The sequence below is a fragment of the Dunckerocampus dactyliophorus genome, chromosome 2 (genome assembly GCF_027744805.1).
Source record: "Dunckerocampus dactyliophorus isolate RoL2022-P2 chromosome 2, RoL_Ddac_1.1, whole genome shotgun sequence".
NCBI lineage: Eukaryota > Metazoa > Chordata > Actinopteri > Syngnathiformes > Syngnathidae > Dunckerocampus > Dunckerocampus dactyliophorus.
In genome coordinates, this window is record NC_072820.1 from 29,539,317 (window position 1) to 29,563,655 (window position 24,339).

The 24,339-nt window shown below is 41.9% G+C and overlaps 1 protein-coding gene across 2 annotated transcripts in view; it reads right to left on the reverse strand.

Annotated features, from left to right (window-relative positions):
- Nucleotides 1-24,339, reverse strand: part of dock1 (dedicator of cytokinesis 1) — a 233,058-nt gene that overhangs the window by 166,570 nt on the left and 42,149 nt on the right. For both annotated transcript variants that reach the window (XM_054800773.1, XM_054800780.1), the window contains exons 13-23: nt 23,080-23,205; nt 22,876-23,000; nt 17,930-18,028; nt 16,053-16,125; nt 12,733-12,836; nt 12,040-12,223; nt 6,637-6,734; nt 5,032-5,121; nt 4,060-4,160; nt 3,846-3,974; nt 190-298 (exon numbers count right to left, since the gene is read on the reverse strand). In XM_054800773.1, coding sequence (XP_054656748.1) covers nt 190-298; nt 3,846-3,974; nt 4,060-4,160; nt 5,032-5,121; nt 6,637-6,734; nt 12,040-12,223; nt 12,733-12,836; nt 16,053-16,125; nt 17,930-18,028; nt 22,876-23,000; nt 23,080-23,205 — 1,238 coding nt within the window. The remainder of the gene's footprint in view (nt 1-189; nt 299-3,845; nt 3,975-4,059; nt 4,161-5,031; nt 5,122-6,636; nt 6,735-12,039; nt 12,224-12,732; nt 12,837-16,052; nt 16,126-17,929; nt 18,029-22,875; nt 23,001-23,079; nt 23,206-24,339) is intronic.

Consider the following 24,339-nt stretch of genomic DNA (forward strand, 5'->3'; position numbering starts at 1 on the left):
CAATTACTACTGAGTTTGGCTACACTTTGCTTCAATTTAAAGTATGTGCGGCCCTTACAGTGAGAACACATGGAAAGGAAAGGTGGCTCAAAGAGGAACAAAGACGTGAACTTTATATTACTGAGCTTTTCATCCGAAGTAAATCCACTAGGGATGTATCACTGTAACATTTGCGCGATATGCACCTACCTTCACCATGCCTGTGTTCTCCGAGTTGCTGTTCATCATGTCGTTAAAGGATGTGAATAGGTTCCTCAAAGACTCCATGAAGTCGGCCTCTCCTTTGTTCTCGTAGAGCCTGTGAGGGGGACAGTGCTCGGGGAGTTAGCTCGGCAGACGTGTTTGACGAGATCCCCAATAACGTGTTAAAAGCAGGCCAGCACAATACAAATAAATAGGAATAGCCTCATCAGATTAGCACTTTAAACAATGCGTACCTGCCTGCGGTCACATAGAAGCAAACATAAAGAGAAATATACAGACCTGATTAAAATCTTAAGACCAGTTGAAAAATTGCTAGAATTTTCATTTTGCACATTTGGATCTTAATGAGGTTTTAAGTAGAGCTACAATATGCAAAAGCAAGAAGGGGGAGTGAGACAAAAAGCATTTTGAAAAAGTAATTTATTGAAAACAACAATTAAACTGAAACAGGCTGTTTATCAGCTGATCAAAAGTTTAAGACCATCACTCAAAAAATAACAAAAAACTCTCCAAACAACAACAAAAAGTTTTCTCAGTAGGACTCAGTCATGAGTAGCTGCACCGTTCTTGTTCATCACTTCAAAAATGGGTTTGGGCATGCTTGATGCGAGTGTTTCCAGGAGGCTAGTGGGAACATTGCTCCAAGTGGTGAAGATGGCTTCACCAAGGGCATCAACTGTCTGGAACTGATGGCCATTTTTATAAACTTCCCTTGCCATCCATCCCCAAATGTTCTCTATGGGATTTAAATAAGGAGAACATGCAGGATGGTCCAAAAGAGTGATGTTATTCTCCCTGAAAAAGTCCTTGGTCAAGCGAGCATTGTGAACTGCAGCGTTGTCCTGTTGAAAAACCCAGCTGTTACCACACAGACGAGGGCCCTCAGTCATGAGGGATGCCCGCTGCAACATCTGCACGTAAGCATCCGCCGTTTGACGACCCTGCACCACCTGAAGCTCCAGTGTTCCACTGAATGAAAAAGCACCCCAGATCATGATGGACCCCCCTCCAGTGTGCCGGGTAGAAAACATCTCAGGTGGGATCTCCTTGTCATGCCAGTAACGTTGGAAGCCATCTGGACCACCAAGGTTACATTTTTTCTCATCAGAGAATAAAACTTTTTTCCACTTTTCAATGTCCCATGTTTGATGCTCCCTGGCAAAGTCTAAACGGGCAGTTTTGTGGCGTTGAAGGAGACGAGGTCTTTGAATTGTTTTTTTAACCCCTTTTCCCGCAGATGCCGTCTGATGGTTATTGCGCTGCAGTCAGCACCAGCAAGGGCCTTAATTTGGGTCGAAAACCGTCCTGTGTCTTGATGGACAGTCAATCGGATCCTCCTGCTCAGTGCAGGTGTGATTTTTTTTTGGGTCTACCACTTGACTTTTTTGTTCCATAATGCTCAGGATCTTTCAAAAAAAGTAGAATGGCTGATTTACTGCACCCAACCTCAGCAGCAATGGCACGCTGCGAGAGGCCTTGCTTATGCAGCTTATGCAGCTTCTTAGCTTTAGCCATCAGGAGGGCATGACAGTGTGAATGCCTGACAGAAAATGACTATTTAGTGCAGATTTTGGCTTTTATAGCCTGTGGTCTTAAACTTTTGATCAGGTGATAAACAACATGTTTTTTGTCTCACTCCCCCTTGTTGCTTTTGCATATTGTAGCTCTACTTAAAACCTCATTAAGATCCATCCATCTTCTATGCCGCTTATCCTCATTAGGGTCATGGGGGCATGCTGGAGCCTATCCCAGCTGACTTCGGGCGAGAGGTGGGGTACACCCTGGACTGGTCGCCAGCCAATGGCAGGGCACATATAGACAAACAAGCATTCACACTCACATTCATACCTATGGACAATTTAGGGTCTCCAATTAACCTAACATGCATGTTTTTGGAATGTGGGAGGAAACCGGAGTACACGGAGAAAACCCACACACACACAGGGAGAACATGCAAACTCCACACAGAAATGCCCAACGGAGATTAGAACCCAGGTCTTCCCTATCTTCTGACTGTTACTGTGTTGGCCAACATGCTAACCACTAGACCACTGTGCGGACTATTCTTTTTCATACCTTTCAAAAAAAAATAAATACATAAAAAAAAATGTAGGTATATATTATTTAAAAATAATATAAAAATACTGTATAATAGTAATAAGACCTATAATATTTAGGGGTGGGGGAAATAATTCTTATATGCATCGGGATGCAGACATTGACGATTATTAATCGATTCATAAATGTCAGTAATTAATGCTGACGGAACCCAAAAAAAAAGGCAGGAAAGCGAAAGTGCCGCACAGACAGTTTATGGTGGTGCACCTAAAACGCGACCAGATTGGCTGAGCATAAATTCCGACCCGCACCCTCTGGATTTAAAGCGACCGTCGGCTTTTACATAGTTGAAGGTAAAAATGAGCTGGACAAGAGCCAGACAATATGCAAGCTTTTTCAAACAAGCTTAAAATATTTTGGGAACACGACAAATATGAAAAACTACATAGCACGTTTCCACTCAAACACGGAGGAAAACCAGCCAGCTGAAGTTGCTGCCAACCAGACAACCATCGAGCCGGTGATAACTAATTTTCCACACAACTCGGAAAAGGCGCTGTTATGTCACCGTAAGATGTTATGTCATTTAAAAAAGATACTTTAATATAAAAACGATTATATTATTATATATATTATTATACACTGTATTATATATACACAATAAGCTGCACTGTGGTCTAGTGGTTAGCACGTTGGCCAACACAGGAACAGTCTGGAGATCGGGAAGACCTGGGTTCGATTCTCCCTTGGGCATTTCTGTGTGGAGTTTGCATGTTCTCCCCGTGTGTGTGTGGGTTTTCTCCGGGTACTCCGGCTTCCTCCCACATTCCAAAAACATGCATGTTAGGTTAATTGGAGACTCTGAATTGTCCATAGGTATGAATGTGAGTGTGAATGCTTGTTTGTCTATATGTGCCTTGCCATTGGCTGGCGACCAGTCCAGGGTGTACCCCGCCTGTCGCCCGAAGTCAGCTGGGATAGGCTCCAGCATGCCCCCGCGACCCTCATGAGAATGAAGCGGTATAGAAAATGGATGGATATACACAATAATAAATAAAATATAAAAATACTAAATATGAAGATATGAAAAATATATATCATACCATAATATAAAAATACCATATTATAATACATTTGAAAATTCTACATTCATTACTATATTATAATTTTACTGCTACAAGCCAATACTATGCTAACTAATTATCATAAAATAAATTGGATTGGTTGTTGACTAAAAAATTAAAACACCACCACTGCATTAATTTGGCAAAGCTGTATAAGAATATTTGCGATGAGGTACCTATTAGAGCAGAGACCATGGTTTGAGATAATATGATGAAAGTCTGAGTATGTGCATTGTTTATCCTCCATATACTCCTTTAACCAGATAAAAGAAAGGGAAAAGGGAGAAAACAACAATGTCTAATATACAGTAACAATAAAAAACAATATAACAGCAGCCTTGTAATAAAGCTTCATGGGGATTGCATAAGAACGAATCAACACTCCAGCATTGTAATCCTAATGAACGAAGGGGCTGTTGTACAAGATACATCATTTCATTTATTAGCAACACGACGTACTGGTTGAAGAGCACCCTGGAGCGTACGATGAACTTGAAAATGTACTCCAGAGCCTTCATGGCCTTCAGCAGCTGCTCCGTCAGCTTCTCTGCATTGTCCACGTAGTTCTTCAGAACCTTGGTCAGTTTCCTGCCAACACAGCAGAGCTCCTCAGATAAGATGTGCTTCCAGCTCAAGGTGGTCATGTGATCTATTCATGGAGGGGCTAACTCACGTGTAGGCAAGCGTGGCACTGAAATGCTTGCGGATGTAGGTCTCCAGAACGGGGTTGAAGTGTTGAAACTTGCGGTCGGCAATGAGACCAATGATGAACACCTGGGCAGAGAAGTACAGTTATTTATAACGTGATTACAACACTTCTACTACTAAGGCGCTGTACACAATGGGTTGGATGTTCACAGGAGGTAAGGAGCAAACTGCTCAGCCCACATACAGAAGAGGCTGGTAATCACAATGAAACACTAATGTTTGTGGTAGCTCACCAACATCCCTTGAATCAGGGGTGCTGCCTCTCCTCACCACAGCAGCAACAGAAACATTGTTGTAATACCAGTGAGGAGCAAAGTGATCAGCCCGCATACAGAAAAGGCTATACACCCCACAGCGGGGAAAAAATGGTGGCTAATCAAGACGAAAACGGCAGCTAACGTTTGCTGTAGCTTGCCGACATTCCTTGAATCTTCACAGGGGGTGCTGTCTCTTTCTCACCACAGTAGTAACAGAACCAACACTGTAATACCAGTAAGGAGTAAACAGCTCAACCTGCATACAGAAAAGGCTACACACCCCATTGTGGAAAAAAATGGTCACTCCTCGCGATAAAAACGGCCGCTAATGTTTGTGGTAGCTCTCCAACATTCCTTGAATCTTCACAGGGCATGCTGCCTCTCCTCACCACAGCAGTAACAGAACCAATGTTGTAATACCGGCAAAAAGCAAACTGCTCAGCCTGCATACAGAAAAGGCTACACACCCCACAGAGGGGAGAAAAACAGTGGCAAAGCACGATAACAGCCGCTAACATCAGCGGAAGCTTGCCAACATTCCTTGAATGTTCATAAGAGGTACTGCCATCTTCTCACCACAGCAGTAACAGAACCAATGTTGTAATACGAGTAAGGAGCGCCTGTTACCAGAGAAGCTAGCAAAAAAACAAGTGGCTTGCCTCTTCCATTTGTCTGCTTACCAAGGCATCAAACACCAGCGTGTCAAACGTGTCGCTGTCTGAGTTCTCCATCATGATGTTGAAGAGGGCATCCAGTGTGTCTTGCAGAAACTAGAAGGACAAGGACGCACAAGGTGTTAAACAAGGCAACAAAACAATGCATAATATAATGCAAATAGACCACGCACAGCCTCTTTTCTTTTGCATTTGTTGTTGCCGTTTGAAACAAAATTCCCTTTTCAAATTGCAAATCCAGCTGGCGACACAAACATATCGAGAGGAGTGTCATAACGAGAGGAGTGAGATGTCTCAAGAAGCGTGGCTCTTCAGTGATGAGACAACTTTGCACAGATGCCAACGCCAGCAAACTCTGCAAAAGATGGTTAATAATTTATCTGCGTGCCATTGAAAAACAGACACTCTCTCCAGGGAGACGCGCTCCATTTGCTCAGTCAATTCGATGGCAGGAGCAATCTCTGCACCTTCATCGCGCGTCCGACAAGCAAACACCATGTAGAGGCGAAACTCCCACGCCGTCTCGCAAGCTGTGACCAGATCCCCCAGGAGCAGAATCCCATTAAGAAATGATTTATGCAGGAGCTAATCTTTACACTAGTATCTGATCTTTAGTGTAAGAGGATAACCATTAGGGCCTTTAAATGAAAACGTTATCTAATTTTATGCCGAGAGCCTCCGGGCACTTTGGCTGGGGTTCTAGCGAGCTAATGTGTGGCTGAGAGTAATCACACCCCTGTGGTTTAATGAAGCGGTCCTGCTGTGGCAGTTGCATCTATCTAGACCCGATGAGGACTGCCTGAGCGAGGGGACGCACTGCAACAACTTTGTCCGCAGAGTGATTTACTTATCTGCCCCGGGATGAGCACTCAAGAGGGTGCTAACTAAAGGCAGTTGTTTTTTGCGCTCAATCTAAACCTCAGTTTTTTTGTAAAATTCTAAACTATTTTCATTGGATAGCAACAATACTTTTCTTTAATATATTTATGATTTTTTTGGCAATAGCATGGTGTGTTTCATTTCAAATGTTTCTATTGGCTTATTAATAAATAAATAAAATACAAGTAAATTAGTTAATAAAAAAAGCAAAAAAATGCTTTTACATCATAATTTTATTATTGTAAATTTCAAGAATAAAAAAAACCTACATAATGTATTCAAAAATCAAAATCATTATTATGATCATATTTTTCTTATAAAAAAATGATGTTATAAATATTAGTATTAACACAAGTATAATACAACATTTTTTATACATCATATATAATAATAATGAAATACATTTAAAACTATATAGTCATATAAATTTAAAAAAATTAGAAAGTAAACTTTTTTTGGTTTTGAACAAAAATATTAAACAGTTTTCATTGGATAGTGATGCAATACTTTGTTTAATTACCGTATATTTAATTAGTTGGGTTTTTTTTTTTTGCTTTTTTTCTTTTCCAATAGGATGGTGGTTCTCCATGTTTCATGATTCTGCCGGACTATAGTGGGCCCTGTGGTATCCTTTCCACTTCAATTTCCACTACCTTGTGCTACTTCAAAGGCTATAATGATAACTTGCCGGTGGAGCCAGGTGCCACAAAATGTAAAAACAACAACCCTGACCTTGACCACCTCTCCGCCTTCCACCTTCATCAGCTGTCGCAGGTTCTGCTGCAGGAGGCTGGTATTGGAGCGCCACTTCAGAAGACCCAGTAGGTCCACTGGGAAAACACAAATAAACGCAAATAAACAAATATTAACAAAGTGCATGTTGTGTTCTATATTTCTGCCATCTTTTGCTACAAAAGTCTAAGATGTTTTAATCAAAATGGACTGTATTCTAAAGGCTTGTAGTCCCATGAAGCCAAAAGAAAAACAACTGATGATTTAATCTCCTTCAAACATACTGATGTAATTATACAAGAAAAAGAAAGCTTTTTCCAGTCATTAATGTAAACAGCAGCTCAGGCAGGCAGCAGCCACAAAAGAAAAGCCAAATCTGGGACAAAAGAAGGTGACGTTGCAGCGCAATTGGAATGTAAAAGACTTGAATTAACATATGAATATTTACTTGCAACAAAAGTGGCCTTCTGTTCATTTGAATGAGCAAATACAACACGCACAAGTCTCAAAGGTGATGACCTTGATTTTTAAAAATGCATTGTTTTTTATATATATATATATATATATATATATATATATATATATATATATATATATATATATATATGATGGGACAGAAATGAATAAGCAGGCAAGATTTTTTCTGTGAATAAAATATGTTAAGGATGTTAATTATGTTAATGATGTTAATTCAGGCGCCCGCATCAGCACCAGAGCTCCTTCTTTTCATCACATCACCCGCATCCTGCAGCACCTCCATTGGCCCCCTGTCACATCTAGAATCCTGCTATATACATTAAAGGCCATCCGCAACCCCCCCCCAACCCGCAAGTGGGCAAGGTGGGGGCCCAAATGGTGGGAAATTATTGTGGCAACGTGCAACCTCCAAATCTAAATAGCTGGATACACGAGGAGGCATTTGTTACATAAATACAAGCAGGGACGCACACCGATCCACACTTTTTCACTTTCGAGCCAACCCCACACCTAAATAGCTGAACCAGAGCTCCGTTTGCTTCATAATGCAACTACGCCAAAATAACAGCAGCAAATGTAGCTAGAAGAATATCAGCAAACGTAGCTGTCTCCACACATGGAGTGCTGCACACACAGAAGCGCTCAGCCTGACGCGTTCACGGCTTCACAGACAGTGGACAACAGAGAACTCTTAACATCGCACATAACTTCCTGGGCTCGGTTGTTCAAAACTCAGTTATTTATTTAGCCACTGGTTAAGTAGACTTAACCAACCGTTATCTTGTTGTCCCAAACTCGGTTAACTTTAACCGGCCGTTAACTTGACGTTAAAGTTAACACACCTAAGGACCACCGCTAACTTTTTAAAAAATGGTTAACTGTCCAGATGGAGTTTGCGGCTAACGCTGCCTTCATGACGCCATACTGTCATGTCTCCTTACGTGCATTGCTGATGTCTGGGTTATGCATTACTTCACACTTTATTGTACATTGCAGCTTTTTAGCACATGACAAATTATTGATATTTGCAAGATAGAAAAACATGCTTTTAACTGCCCTGACTTGAAAGGAAACTACTTTATTGAACCGTGTTTGCAAATTCTATCTTAGTCATGTTTAAGAACTATTTTGATTGAATAATTGTACATAGAGCTATTTGAGGCTTAATCGACGTCACAAGATTGTATTTTTATGAACTTGCAACCTGAGGCGATAGTTACATTATTTTTAAAGTATAGTGTGTCTGATGGTCTACATAGTCTTGCCTTTGCAATGTATTGAAAGCTGTGTTCTGTACACTTGTGGAACAATAACAAATAAAACATACATTTGATAAATATTGCTCATGTGTCGTTTATACACAAATAGCTATTATATGAACTATCATCTTGGCACCAATATTAGGATGAACCCTAAGACTCGTACTTTAAATGCGAGCCGACTAAGTATTTTTCCAAATTATAACAGTTTGTGCTGAGCAAAATATTTTTAACCAAAAACATTTTTATTGTGTCGTTCATAAATTGCTTGCTTGTTTTAATTCACAAAACGTTTAGCTTCATTTGTTGCAGAATACAATTTGAACATTTTTAAGTTAAGTCCGTCTGGGCTCTTACTTTGAAGGCTGGTTAAGTAGTTCCAGTATCCGGCGTAGGGCCGAGGTTCATTTTGCTGTAAAGCTGGAGACTATGTTAAATATTTTTTGAACAACCCGGCCCAGGTCGCTACATTATCATTGTTGTTGATGAAGCTCTAATACACCGCTCTCTACAGTCAAGTATGATATTGGAAGCTTTGTGTAGTGTTAAGCGCTTGTGATGTCAACTGTTTTTATGGCTGTGAACACGTCAGGCAGAGCTCTTGTGTTTGTGCGTGTGTGTGTGTGTGTGTGTGTGTGTGTGCGGTACCAGTGAGGAGGACGGCTGCAGTGCATGTGTGGAGACAGCTTTGTTTGCTGATATTCTTATAGCTATGTTTGGTGGTAACAAAAAGCTGACTACATTGAAGCATAAAGACTCATGAATCAGAAATGTCCGCAAGTGGTATTAGAAATTTCCAAAACCTGAATTACTCTGGTGTCGAAACCTGATATAGACTCTGTATCAGATCGGCCCCATCCTTAACACATTCAATACCAAAATAATATAATAGTTATATGTTTTTATAAAGCCGAACGCCCAATCCCAACAACGTATTTAAGTCTTTTACGTCTTTTGCACGAGAGCCAAAAAGAGGTGATGACGCAAGTGTCCACTAATGCGTTTCACTTCAGAGCAATTTTAAGCGATAAAAAAAACACAATATTCTGTGTGCCTTGAAAGATCAGTCAAAATGGTCTAAAATGGTCTGTACTGAAGGGGTTGTCTTTTGAAAAATGGCTGGGATTGAATGAGTTAAATACAAAAGCCAAAGTTAATATAATCATTCCTCCATAATATTGTGTATCCACACAAAACATAGTGACTTTGACCACATGGCCATTTATTATCAAGTGTATTGCACAACACAGCAGCAACAGACCCAATGTTTTAACAGCCAGCATTAATATACTGTAGCTGATGAGTTCATTGTAAATAACACTACACAGGGCCCTATGATTTCCGCGTGAAAAGAATCGCGGACTGAAACACGGAATTGGACAATAAAAACAGAATCTACTGTTAAACGTGGAATTACGGCAATTGACATAATGTGAATGAAATGCTGTCATCAAGAGGAGAAGGAATGTTTGTGTAGAGAAGGATTTCCCCGGCAGACTGCTCAATCGTGGCGGAATCTCATCACAAACGTTAGCCCGTCCCCTCCAAAACGGCAACCTAAAACACCGGCAAAAGTTGCCAAAAGTATTTCTCTCTCACGAAGCGTGAAGTTGCCTAGCCACAGTTATTAATGCCAATGTGTTTTACAGTATGACCATGTTTAGGCAAAAACAAGGTAACTTAAAGCTGCAAGCAGCATGGAACGAGCCCTCGCACCCCCACGTAACTTGGTGTTCCTGTGGGTCGGCGGGCAAGCGGACACAGGACTCGACACCAGTATCCTGAGTTCGAAAGAAATTGAGACATCCCGAACAGAATTTTAACATGCACAAAATGTATCCAGTAGGAGGCGCCATCTGAGTCAATGTACACACACAGTCACCGACTGGAAGGTGACCTAAACCACGCTAAAAAAATTTGGGGCGATTTGACTATGTGAAAGGGAGTTCTGATAGGTATACTTTTTGACCAGGAGGGGGCAACACTGGTGCCAAGGTGGCTATGTGGTCATGTCCTCCCGGATGCCCCAGCCCACATTTTGTGACGATCGGACCATGTAGAACACATGTGTCAAACTCGTGCCCTGGAGGGCTGAGACGCTGCAGGTTTTCTCCAACCAGTTTCTTCTTTAATTGATGAGCTCCTTCTCTCAAACTGAAGGTGTTGATCATTAAAATCACCTGCTTTAGTGACTGGCTGGAAAGAAAACCTGCAGTGTCTCGGCCCTCCATGGCACGAGTTTGACAACCCTGATGTAGAAGGTAGTTACAGCAGTTATACATGTCCACCAGTTGGTGGCACCATTAATGTCAATATCAAAATGTAGTTGTTATCAGACCCCAACCCTTAATGCTCATAACAATTTTGAAGGAGTTGATAATATGAAGTGAAGTTATGTCTGATGATTAACGGCGAGGATCAAGGAGCAGTCTTCACCGCCAGGCTCCACCCACCACGTGTAATGAAACATCATGCTTCATATCATCAATCTATTTAATGTGCTCTGTATAAATGATTCAATAAATTAACTCAGAGGAGTGGGTTTTTGTATTAAGCATCTGTTTAGTTGTCACTTCCTTTCGCCAAAAGGAGGCACTGTTAAAATTGAAGAAGTGACATATGGGTGTTTTCAGGGTGTCATCTACATCATACACACTATTGTAGAAGTCTGACCTTGTGCAGTTGAGTTATTTGAGTTTTGTGTTGCTTGGTGAGTCTCCAAAGCTCCACCCACATTCTCTGGCGTACGTTAAATTGGTTCACAATATATAATCACCCATATGTCTAGTATCTGTGATTTTCATGTGGCCTCATTTGCTAAATGTCCGTAGGACTAGCTTGTCAAAATACAACCCCTGGTTTTTGCCCAAAATGGACGATTTCCTGTTTGTTTTTGAACATGGGTTCTTGATACTTTTTTGTGCATCCTTTCATGAGTGATGGCAATGGAATAATAATAATAAGAAGAAGAAGAAGAAGAAGAAGAAGAAGCATTATTATTATTATTATGGCTGCAATTGAATTTCCTGTGTCTGGCTGCACCTCCACACCTCTTTTTCCCCTCCCCTGGTGCAAGTCCTCCAGTTCATGTTGTAAAGCAGGGGTCACCAACCCATCGATCACAAGCTACTATTCGATCTTGGGGACTTTGCCGGCCGATCGCAAGAATGTTTAAAAATATATATATAATTATATCAGTGCCTTGCCCTCCCGGAGAGTAACCAACAGTGACCAGTGAACACGCCTCACCGCCCTCCAGGCACCTAACCCACAAGCTTCAGCTATGACCCAAGTCCCCAAAACCCGGTACCAGCGAACGCACACCTGCTCTCCTCACCCCGCAACAACAAGCGTTCAGTGACAAGCGAAACAGAAAGAGAGAGAGAGTGACAGAGTGCAGCGATGTGCCTGTGCCCACAACAGTAGTTATTGCACGTTAATATGGCTCAAAATCTGCCTTTGCTCAAAATTAAGGCACAAATACAGTATAAGTCCATAGACATAAACCTTCGAGTTGCAGCTCGCTAGGGCTGACTATTGTAAAGCATTGACCAGTCTCTAAATATTAATCATAAACATAGCAGTTTCAAAAGAGCCTTCGCACAGCTATCGCTGGTGCTCGGGCCTTAAAAAAAAAAGTTAATCCACGGAGTAAAGAAGTTGTTACCATTCTGTGTGAGTTTGGTGGAGCACACCAAGGTGGAGATCTGGAAGGAGTCTTTGCTGATGGTGCAGTTGCCCAGATTCTGCGTGCTCTTGCCCGTGGCGGAATAGCCTTTCTCCTCCAGTTCCAGCTTGGTGGCGGGCAGGTTCAAGTAGAGGGACGAGTCCTCCAGCCTCTTTGCTTCGGCCTAGAAATGAGTTTATCTGCACGTTTAAGGCATGTCTCTGCAGTGCAACTGGAATATGGATTTCCTGACAGTTCTCGTTGAAAAGGCACTTGAATGTTGTTTGTATTAAATGTCTTTAATTAATTATCTTGGAGGAGTTGTTTTTGTTTTGATAGGCATTACATGTTCAAAACAAGCCCAAAAGCCACCCACAAAAGCACCTCATATCCTGTTTTTTAAAATTATTTGTAATATGAAACAATTGTATCATAAGTGTTCATAATGTACTATAGTATAACCCTCAGAGAACAAAAAACAATACTTCCTGGACTAGATCATTTGTAGGAACGCCAACTCACAGAGGAAAATAACCAACGGAAAACACATTTTAAATGACATTAGAGGCCACAGTCGAACAAATGGAGCCTCACAATTCAATTTGACCGCTCACCACACAACCCTCCATAGAAGACAGTTATAGGGATTATTTATACACTCCACCTGAGCAGCCTGCTACAGCGTATTCGTACCTTGTATACGGTGAGATCATGCTCGCCGTCCCTCAGGGTGGTCCCGTCGTACCTCATTAGCTTCACAAAAGACAAGGCAAAGATCTTCTCCGATTTGTCTTTGGCTGCGAGCGAGGCGTTCATGGAGACAGAAAACAAAAGAACCATCAGGGGAACATACATGATCACCGACGACCACAACATACCCCCTGCAGGCATGTAAGATCTGTTTCTTCCTACTTCTTTTCGGACATGTTGAATTGTACAAGTGTAAAAGCAATGCTCCTTAATGTAACTTTGTTAAACATGTTTGGAATAAACTATACTATTACCATTACTATTATTAGAAAATTGTAATATGTAAATATGTTGAAAACGGAAAGTGAACAAAGTAGGATTAAATGAGCTCAGCTTCTTCCTACTACTTTTCGGACATGCTGAATTGTGCAAGTGCAACCATGTGATGTTCTTTAATGTAACTTTGGTGAGCATGGTGGAAATAAACTATGCCATTAGGAAACAAGCAAAGGGCTTCCAACTGTCCTGTAAGCGAGCATTGAGGTCGGGCCGCATATATCATCATCACGTATCAACAAGCACAAATTTACGTGCGGTGCAGTGACGCGATTCATCAGATTGCCCCGCCGATTCTATCTGCATAAATTCCCTGTGTATTGGTTTGTCGCTTGCAGCAACGGCAGTGAATAATGGCTCGGCTGGCTTGGCAGGAGCCACTGGAGGGAAAAGGTTGTGCACAACTTGGAAGGAAAGAAGTCCATTTCAGGCTACATTTATTTGTGTGAGCCAATCAAAGTTACATTTGTAGTGAAAGGTGTGCAGCCTGTTTGATTTGAAAGTTAGGCTGTCAGTTCAGGTTAATGTTGAGAGGGTGCTGTGGACTTTTTATTTTTTTACTATGCATAATCACACAGGAAAGCAGAGTGCAAAAAAAGGCGTGCATCTCTTACATCCATGATAGAGTCAGCCTGATGAGGACTGACAACGTCACAGTGATAGTCTGACGCACCGCGTTAGGGTCAGCCCGGCTCACGGCTGCAAGACTGAGGCACACGGACTCCGGCGGTGGCCATGACAAACCAATCTGTCACTGCCGTATAAGTTCAGCGCTGGCCACGAGCGACAGCGGCGGCAGAAACAGGAAGTACCGAGTCAGACAGTGGTGATACTGAAGACTTCTTTTAAAGCTTTTAAGAATCCATAGTTGTAGCCGTTGACTCGATGCCTTTGAATGTGACACATTTTGCGTCTGTGTCGGCTGTCAGTCGTACAGGAGTTGTCCATCGAGGGAAAGGCTTCTTGAGACGTCATCTGTACTTCTGTGAAGAATGTGTCGGACGTTTCGCTCAGACACATTTTGGATATTTTTGTTTTTACAGAGCAGAGTTGGCTAGTTTTTCATACCCGACATTTCCGACTGCTCACTTGCAGTCCCAGACTGATCACCTAATGTTCCTGTGACGTGTCTTGTCAGCTGATTTATACAGTTGTTGCCACTGGCTTCCTGCCAGTATGCCAGGTATGAAAAACTAGCCAACTCTGATCTGCAAAAAATAACTGTTTAGAATGCATGAATAATAGACCAAATTAACCTCATTGGACAATTTAGGTGATTTTGAATGTGAATTTTTAAAAATGTTCTAACAATAACATCGCAATTTCAAAGCCAAAATGTGAGAAAATTTTAAAGTTGCAGCTTTTCAAAACGTCATGAAGGGGAAAAAAAATCCTCATGGCCACCCTGTGTATATGCAGACAGTTTTGAAACAAAATAAATCAGGCTTCGCTACACATATTAAAATAAAGCGCTGCCATTTAACAGCATTCAGATACAAACTGATTTCTTCAGAAAATAAGCTAACCTAGCATGATGTTGCTGTTAACATGTGAGTGTAATGTTAGCACTTTAGCTCACATAGCTATGCTCATGTGGCTAACGTTTGCGTCCATCAGTGCTGGAACATTGAAGACGCAGTAAGCTTGTTCACATTTCCAAAAGACACCACCTTGTCAGATGTGTCGGAAAACTTTTTGATACTGCCCCACAGATGGAAATTAAAAAGTCAAAAACGTTTTCTGCTAGTGATGTCACAGCCAAGAGACCCTCTGCTCAGAAAACGGGGGGATGTGTCAAAATCACAACTTTATGTCACTCGCATTTCATAGTGTTTATTTATCTGACAGCAGTATGACAAAAATGTTTTATTAAGTGAGTACTTTCATTTTGTTATTGTTTTTTTCAAACTTTTTGGGTGTCATGAGCACTTTAATGCCACATTGTTGAATATGATTTATGACATCTATTATGCAGAGTTACGGTGTATATGCAAAAAGTACGCAAAAGCGCTTCTTTAAGACACTGTCGGAGAAATGGGTGGACAAACACCATGTACTAGCATTAAAGCTACAGATACACAAAATGGTGTGTTCCCACTAGGACTTACTAAAAGCACTTTTAAACTGACTAAATCTAAATTCCAGCATCAAGGCTACATTTTGGACAACACACTTCCAATACACTACTGTGGCCGCTCTGAGAATTATTAAAATTGGTGAGAAGATGTTAATATTGGACATTTAAGAAAACACTGGTATGTGGCACATTTCTGGAGGATTACAGAATGTATGTGAATGCATGTTTTATGCAACACACCTTGAACAGAGCCATATACAAAGCCAGGCAGGCAGGCAGGCAGGCTATTATACTCAACACATTTTTTGCCATTTCCGCCTATTGTTTGGTAGCATTTGCACGTCCCTGCAGTCAGAGAGTTACTACAGGCCAACGGGTTTCTGTAGCAACCGTTACAGCAGGATCACAGCGAGTCAAAGTGTTTGTAAGGCATGGGATGAGACACCTCCGGTATGCAAGGTGAAAAGCACACCTAGGAGGATGTAGAGAAATGGAGGATGGCTGCAGAGGAAGATAGCGTTTTTTTTTTTTTTTTATGGAATAAGAGGGATTCTTCCCTTCATTGACACCCTGCTTTAGCTTTTGAGCTGATTGTTTTGCAGAGAGAGCTCTGTCACAACTCCTAGGGTCTCTTCCAAAAAGACCGGGCCAGCACAACTCGGGGCATAGCTGGAAGAATGGCCTCAGCATGTGGCAGGCAGATGAGGTTGTGAGGCTGCCAGGATAGGCTTCCCTGCCTCAACAATTAGAGGATGAACAGTGGCTGCATTCAGGTAGACATGTTCCCCATTCTAGCTGCATTTCACAGGGGAAGACATCACTGTGACACAATGTGAAAGACGATTTTATAGCTCATATGCTGGACCGCTTATCTTTTGGGAGGAAAACAGCATCCATTTTCAGTACTTACAATCCTGCGATGAGCGGTGGCGAAAGGTAAAGCGCAAGTGGCTCCGGTTCACGTCCTCGATGGGAATGGCAACCTGGAATGATGTCAACATATTAAAAACATTGGGCCTCATTCACGAAAATCTTCTTAAAAGTCTTCTTAAGAAGTGTACTTAAGAAGGCGCGTGTTGGAAACTGCGCCGCATTCACGACACGTTCTTAAGTAGGGATAATCGTTCGCACCGGTGTTCTTAGGTTGATGAATGCCAACTGCGATGCCCGTGCATGTGAGCCCTAATTTGCATAGGTCACCGCCTATTATTTCCCATACAAGGTAAAAAATGTGCCGTGCGCAACGGGCAGCTGGAGGCGGAGATGGCAACGCGCAAGGGCAAGACTGAGGAGCAGCTGGACAACAAACGAAAGAAAAACTTCAATTCTACTGAAATAGAGGTGCTTTTACAAGGTGTGAGCGAACACAAGACCACCTTATTTTCACGTGTATCCACCGGTCATCAGGCCATCCAAAAAGAGTCGGCATGGAGCACCATTGCAGGAAACATAAATGCCGTTTCCAAGGAGAAACGCACCACCGCAGAGGTTAAAAAGAAGTGTTTTGACTTAAAATAGACAAAAAAAAAATAAAGATTAGACTGCACCGGAGGGATCTGGAGGAAACGGGAGGTGGGCCATCAATCAAAAACCAAACCATTTCGGAAACTCTAGAAAATATTTACACAATCATGATGGAAAAATAAAGTCAAAATACATAGTTTGTGTGTGACAATTTATTTTTTCTGTGGTTACATTTGATTAGACGCTGCCTAATTAATACAGCAGCCCCGTGCTCTGGCTCAAGACGTGGCTGGGGGCGCATGTCGTTATCTGGGGGTGCTACGTGCGCAATAGACACACCACGTTTCATTGCGATGTTATTCTGATGATCCTGCACACCTGCAAGAACAGAGAGGGAAGCCTGAAGCCTGAAGCAGGACATCAAATATTCGTGGCTTTCAGCAACTAAATCTAATGGTCCCTTTACATTCCTGCGCAGCGCACGTCCAGCCAGCTACTTTTTTTTTTTTTGATGAATTGGGATTTGAATATATATTTATCGATGGAGTATATTTTAGTTGTTTTGATGATAAATAATTGTTGGGATATTTTATTTGCACTACATTTTTTGGGATCAGGTTGCAAAATCCATCATGAGGGCGATTGCGCATTGAAAGTGCAAGCTTTGCTTGTGCGTAAGAGTCCTCCTGAGCGTTCGTAGAATTTGTTCTTAGATCTAAGAATTGTGAGTTAAGAACACGTTTCATGAATGCCAAAAATCTTCGTAAGAAGGCTTTAAGAACAGATTTGTGCGTAAGAACGTTTCGTGAATGAGGCCCATTCTTACTATGCTCTAGAGAAGGGGTTTTCAAAACGTGGCAAAGTGGGAACATAATATGGTTGGGGCCTCGTCCCTACTCCTCTAAAAACTGATTTATCTGGAGTATATTTTGGGACGATGTCCAGTGTTTTGAAAGAGGTACGAAAGAAGACATTTACTTCAAACTACTGTATAAGCCCTCTCTAAACAGAAGAGGGGGTTTGCGCGCCATCACCTATCATCCTAATATCTCTCCCCAAAGATTCTCTCATTCCATGAGAAGGGTGGCCACTTACTGGAGTCTCTAAATTGTCCATAGGTGTGCATGCGTGTGTGAGAGGGAGGGAGGGAGGGATGGATGGGATACTATCATAACAAAAACAGGTGAATATGCTTTGAAACGTGCCAAAATGTAGAAGCAAAACAAGAAACAACCAGGAGGTATCTCGTCATAAAAGTCAGCTCCAGCACGGACCCCGATGAGGCTAAGCAGTATAGAAAATGAATGGATCTTAAGGACATACCTTAATGGTTTCAAACCAGCGTGGCTGCTTGACTTGATAGTAGATGACAGACTTGTATTCACTAATCCCGTCATCTCCAGCACCGGGGAAAATAACATTCTAGAGAAAAGAAAGCACATAATGAAACAGTTTAAATGGGAATAATCTCACTGGTTCATCAACGAGTTTAAATTTTTGACTCGCACTTATTTAATAAAATGCACTCCCCCTGGAGGGCGTGTGGCCTTTAAATAAAGTCTCTTTGCAGTGTGTGCTTAAGCACCTGGCTGAAAATCTCATTATAGCCTCAAGGATTTGAAAGATAAATTAGAAATAAATTATTTAGGGCGGGTAAGAGCGGCTAGGAAAGCAGACCATTGCACCCGCTTCAGTGTGCATATGGAAAATAGACCCCCCCCGTATGAGGGGAGGGTGAGGGAAGGGGGGTATGTGAGCTTAGCTTTGTTTCCTATTAATCTGCCAGCAACTACCCCACTAGTGCCACTGAGCTACGCTAATGGCTTTTGACAAGCAACAATTATGTGGAATAACAGCCACCACCACCCCTCACCCACCAACCCAAACACCCAAGCCCCCATCCCTCGGTGCCTGGTAGGGCTGGGAGGCACCCAACTCTCACTCCCTGCCACCTGGATTTAAGTCACCAGGATTCATGACAGGCCACACTCTTACCCAGTGTGGCCACAGGTGAGAAGAGAGGTGGGGTGTTAATGCGTCAAGCGTGATAAGAGGCCGCTTGCCACACTACATCACAAATCCTTCCAGCGACAGAAGGACAACAACAAAAAATCCAGCGGTGGTGAGATAAATGAAAAAACAATGAAGGAGATAAGATGGGCAAAAGAGGCAAAAGGAAGTAAAGGAGCACCATACGCTCATTTATTTTTGCTTTATAGCTGTAATGCCACTATGTCAGCAATTACAACACCCTATATGTACCTTATTTGCATATTCCACTGCATGAATGACTTGTTGAGAACATTAAATACAAACAGCTGAACAAACCCATCCTATTTTAGTCAACAAAGAGGCTTAAAAAAAACAAACATGCCAGTGCCAGCATCCGTTGGCTTACTTACCCTCCTCAGACTCATGTTTGTGTTTTGTGTGATGCACGATGCCAAAAATAAGCATTATGTGCCTTCTTACATATTTCAGACGGAATTTGTTTGACTCACTTATGTGTTGTCAAGAACAAAAAAGTTAAAAAGACTCAATTCTGAACTGTGCAAGAGGTCCTGCAGCACACATCCACACATTAGGGCTGTTAACCGCCCCTTATTATGCAAAAGTGACGTTTTAAAAATGTGTGTGCCAAGGTCTTGCTTATGAGCACTAAATGTAAGAAAAATCTATCATCCACACTGGTGTGTTCCACTTTTGAGAGAAAAGGCACTCAAACTACATCACAAAGGAAAAAACCTCCTTCCTCGTGGACATGATACTCGCCTCTGCGTAAACGCTCGCCACTTTGTGAAAAAGCAAGCTTGACTACACATCTGAAAATAAAGCTCTGCCAACTATCCGTCAGTCAGATACCAAAGTGGGTCCTGAAAGTTTGATAGTTTGTTTTTCTTCGAGTATGATGTCACTTAAAATGTGAGCACAATGTTAGCAATGTAGCTTACATAGCTATACTAGTGTCTCTAACGTTTGTGTCCTCATGTCCCACTTCTTAATGCAAAGGTGTCCAAACTTTTTCCAACAAGGGCTACATACTGAAAAATGAAAGGATGCAAGGGCCACTTATTATTAGTATGAACTTTGCTCTTTGCTCTTTTTTTCCCCGTATTTTTGATGGGTTTTTTTTTTTCTTCCAATTTTCCAAATATTTCAACTTTCTTCTGAAACAATCTTTATATATATTTTACTTTCAGAAAAGCATGACTTTATTCCCATAATATTTTGACTTTATTCTCACATTATGATGTTATGTTGTCGAACAAATTCAACATATCGGTTCATCTGTGTTCATGTGCTCACCTTGTTCATTCTGTTTAAAACTGAAATATTCCTACACCGGGGAATATTGACGAGGCTAACTTGCTGCCACTGTTGCCAACTCCTCAGTAAGAAAAGTAGCTATTGCCTGCCCTAGAAGTCACCAGAAGTCACTAGATTATGTCAATTTCCATATTATGTTGTAACAGATAGTGTAGGAAAAATGCAGAACCTCATAGGAAAGACAAAAAGTAGTCATTCAATGAAGATTAAGACACATTTACGTTTTCGATACCGCTCTGTAAAACAGGGCGAGATCACACCTTGAGCGTGCGTGATTCGTGGATGAGTGGAGCTCCACTATGCTCTTAATGTGCAGCGGGAGCTGACAGTGCACTGACGACTTGTGACTGCTTTGGGGAAGGACGCAGCTCTCAGGAGCACCCGCTGCTACTCAGTGAGAACACAAACTGCAGATCAATACGTGCTTTCATTTTTAAGTCATTCTTTACCAGAAAACTCTCCAACGACGGCAGAAAAAGTATCTAGATTTGTCGTACGTCGCTTTTGAGAAAATGTGTCGCCAACAGGATTTCAAATGTCGCCAAGTTAGCAACACTGCTTGCTGCTAGCACTCTGTGTATCCACTCACTAGTAGACCCGCCTCCATATACTGGGACAAAGAGGCTGAATGTCTGAGAGGAGGGTTCACTCTCTCCGTTCATTCCACTGTAGCTTCAACACGCACCAACAGATGCAGAGTGAACCCTCTTGTCATCCAGCCTGTGTGGTAAAGAGAGACGAGGAAAACAAACACATTATCGTTGGATTAATTTATTTATCGATTATCGTAACAGGCCTAACCAGAACTTCCTTCCTGGGCACACTGATTTCACATAGCAACATAGAAACTAATGCCTGTAAACACTTGAGGCATTGTGAGCGCGGAGCTGACGCGCTGTGGGCGAGTGTGTGGTGAACCTAGCCGCTAGCCGGCTTGTAGCTACCCGGTGTGGTGTGGCAAGGTGTCAATGCGCCAGTAACGTAGTTCGATTGGTGTAATAATATGAATAATAATAATAACAATGTTGCTGTAGTTTGGTTAATATGCACGTCACATTTTATAAATAATGTAAATGGAGCGTTGTTGGCACGTTTTTTTTTTTTAGAAGTCTTTATAGGTGGAATAAGTGTTTCCCCTTACATGCCTTCTTAGCCAAGTCTTTTTAGCTGTTTTTATAGAACACACAGAAAAGAGAAAGATGTGTGTTCATGTCTCACATAATCATTGTGGATGATGGGCAAAATAAAAAAAAAGTGCAGTTTTCCTTTAAGTGTATAATTTACAATTAAGCATACTTGCTGTTGTCTTAAGCAGTATTTTGTACACTTATCTATGATTAAAATTATGATTACACACCAGACTGGACATGAGCGAGTCCTTCAGATGGCATTTAAAAGGCAGCAAAGCTCTTATAGTAGTTGGCAAAGTATCGCAATAGATATTGCCTTTGAAGGAGAGAACACTGAAACAAGATTTTGGACACACCTCCAATACACTATACTGGCACCTCTGACCTTTATTTAAAATGGTGGAAAATGTGTATAATATAGGACCGTTAATTGGAATACTAGCTTGCAAACGGGAGCTAATTAGGCCTCACTGCTGACACTCCTAGCTTGGAATTTACTTCTAGAAACATCTAAATACAATCACTAGTCCTTGCATCTCCTCGGCAGCGCTGGGTCAAATCAGCGTTGAGGCCCTCTTGGTCTAAGACTAATGTGTATAATCGAGGCAAGCAGAGTATAATTACCCTCTCCACTGATTGGCTGCTTGTGGGAGGCCTTACATGCAACTTTTAAATTTTATCATCACTCCTCTATCAGACCAAACTAGGTACACAATCATAGCAAGTGGGCATACGGTATTTGAAGGAATATTTGATGTAAATTGTGTTACACACACATTCCACTCCCACACACTGCTGCAAAGCTCCCATGCTCCCTATTAGCCGACAACCTCTGCAGTAAAAGAGGGATCATCCAGCAAGGGTCAGCAATAATTAAACATCAGGCATTAAATAAAGGGGGCCACTGGCTGGAGTCTCCAAGGGGCACTAAAGATTAATTAGGACACAAGACACTAGAAGTGTGCGACTCTTGGATAAATTGGGACTCAGGGGTACTCGTCTCCATTAACTCGTTCACTTACTCACCCCTGCTCTCAGTAGCTAAATTAAAAAAAGGAAACCCGTTAACATGTTACTGTTACTCTCCTTTCCCCTTCCTGCATCACAGACTCGACAAAACGAACAATACACTCGCTTAGCATGTGAGTTTCACTGACTCACTGGTGCTCATCGAAGACTCAGGTTTCACTGATTCACGGGTGCTCATCAAAGACTCAATTTTTAATGATTCATGTTTCACTGACTCATACACTGACAAAGACTCAAGTTTCACTGGCTCACAGGTGCTCAGGGAAGACCCAAGTTTCACTGACTTACGGATGCTCAACAAAGCCTCAAGTTTCAGTGACTCACGGGGGCTCATCAAGGACTCGAATTTCACTGACTAATTGGTGTTCGGCAAAGACTCAAGCTTCAATGACTCACGGGTGTTCGGCCAAGACTCAAGGTTCACTGACTCAAAGATGCTCAACAAAAGACTCAAGTTTCACTGACTCACAGGTGCTCGGGGAAGACTCAAGGTTCACTGACTCAAGGATGCTCGACAAAAGACGCAAGTTTCACTGACACACAGGTGGTCGACGAAGACTCGAGTTTCACTGACCCTGAAAAATCGAGTTTGCCATCACTACAAGACACTGACATGCTTGGTGCGTGATTTAAAGAATAGCCTGTACACGGATGCAAAGTTTTTGAAGGAAAGAACATTTTTTATAGGAACAGAAGTGTTTGGGGTACAGCTTTGATGGTAACCCATATCAAGACAAACTATAGCAGATCACCTACACAAGGAATACATTTGTTTGATCATACCTCCAATTTTTTGCCATCCTCGTCATACACAGACATGGTGACCTCCACATTTTTGGGTGTGGTCTTGCTCCCTTTGTCAAAGTCTCCCTGGACCAGAGTCAGGTAGATGTCATTCCTCACATCACCTTTAAGAAGCACACAAGCAAATGTCGCAAGTCAGACATAACACTGACTTTCTGGAAGAAAGCGGGACGAAGGCTCAACCTGGCATGATGATCTCGGGAAAGCCCATCTTGCGCGCCACCGCTGTGGAACGGTCCACCAGGTGAGGGAAGTCCTTCCGGATCTGATGGATGTCGCCGGGAAGCAGCTTGAGGGTGACCCACAGGCCTGGGGATGTCAAAAGTCAAAGAGCCTTAAGATAAGTGTCACGGTGATGGCAAGTGGAACACGTGGGAGTTACACATCAACAGTTGAAAAGCAACATTTAAAGCCATGCAAAGGTAGATAAAGCTACTGTATTTCAGCTTCAAATGCAGCTACTGCCATCGTGTGGAGTTCACAGCTGTTAATGTTTTATAGAACACGCTCTAATTACAGACCCCGGCGGTTATTTGCTTTTGTAGACCACATACCCGGCAACTATAGGAGACTGCAGTTAACTGAACAGAGGTGTGAAATGGAGCATTTAATGGTATTACTAATTCCACTACATTTGGACAGGTGTTCCCTGCACATTCTTCCACTTCTGTGATGCCTTACGCTTTCTTCGCTCTCACTTGAGAGGCCTCATGTTGTTACCAGACATGCAACTCTCCTTTGTAGCTGGAAACCTTTTGATATGCAAGATCAAGCCAAAGGAAAGCTGCTAGTAAGTGCTCCGTTTATCCAAGTATAGTTGCTGACATCACCGGGAGACACGGGCGGCCAGGAAATACACGTCAAATCTCTGATAACGTTGCATCATGTTGAGTCTTAATTAGGAGGATTTTGCTGCCATGTAGATGTGAGAAAGCTATTTTAAGTACAAGCATAGTGTTAGCACTTGGCAAAAAAATATGCTTAAAGCAAAATGGAATTGTATATTTTCCCTCTGCTTTGAAGGCTTGTTGGTAGCAAAGGTTCCATACAGGAATACTTTCCTATAATATAAAAAGATGACAAATATTCCAATACAGGAATATATGGAATATTTTCCATAAACCTTGAACACGTCTTGTTCAAAGCAGAGGGAAATATTCCATTCCTAGAAGTAGGGACTGTAATATTGTTGCATTTGTGCTAGCTAAGCCCTCCTACTGTAAGTACTGTATTGTTATTATTGTTGTATCATTGAATTAGTGACAATATTTCCACCAAGAGCCGCATACAGCCAAACTGAAACTTTGATACATTTTTGCTAAAACCAATACAATGTATGTCAATATACGCTAAGCTATTTCAACTTAGCTTTGTGTTATAGGTGACCAAGCAAATTAGTGTAATATCTAATAATATATGTCATAAATGAAGAAGGCCGCACAG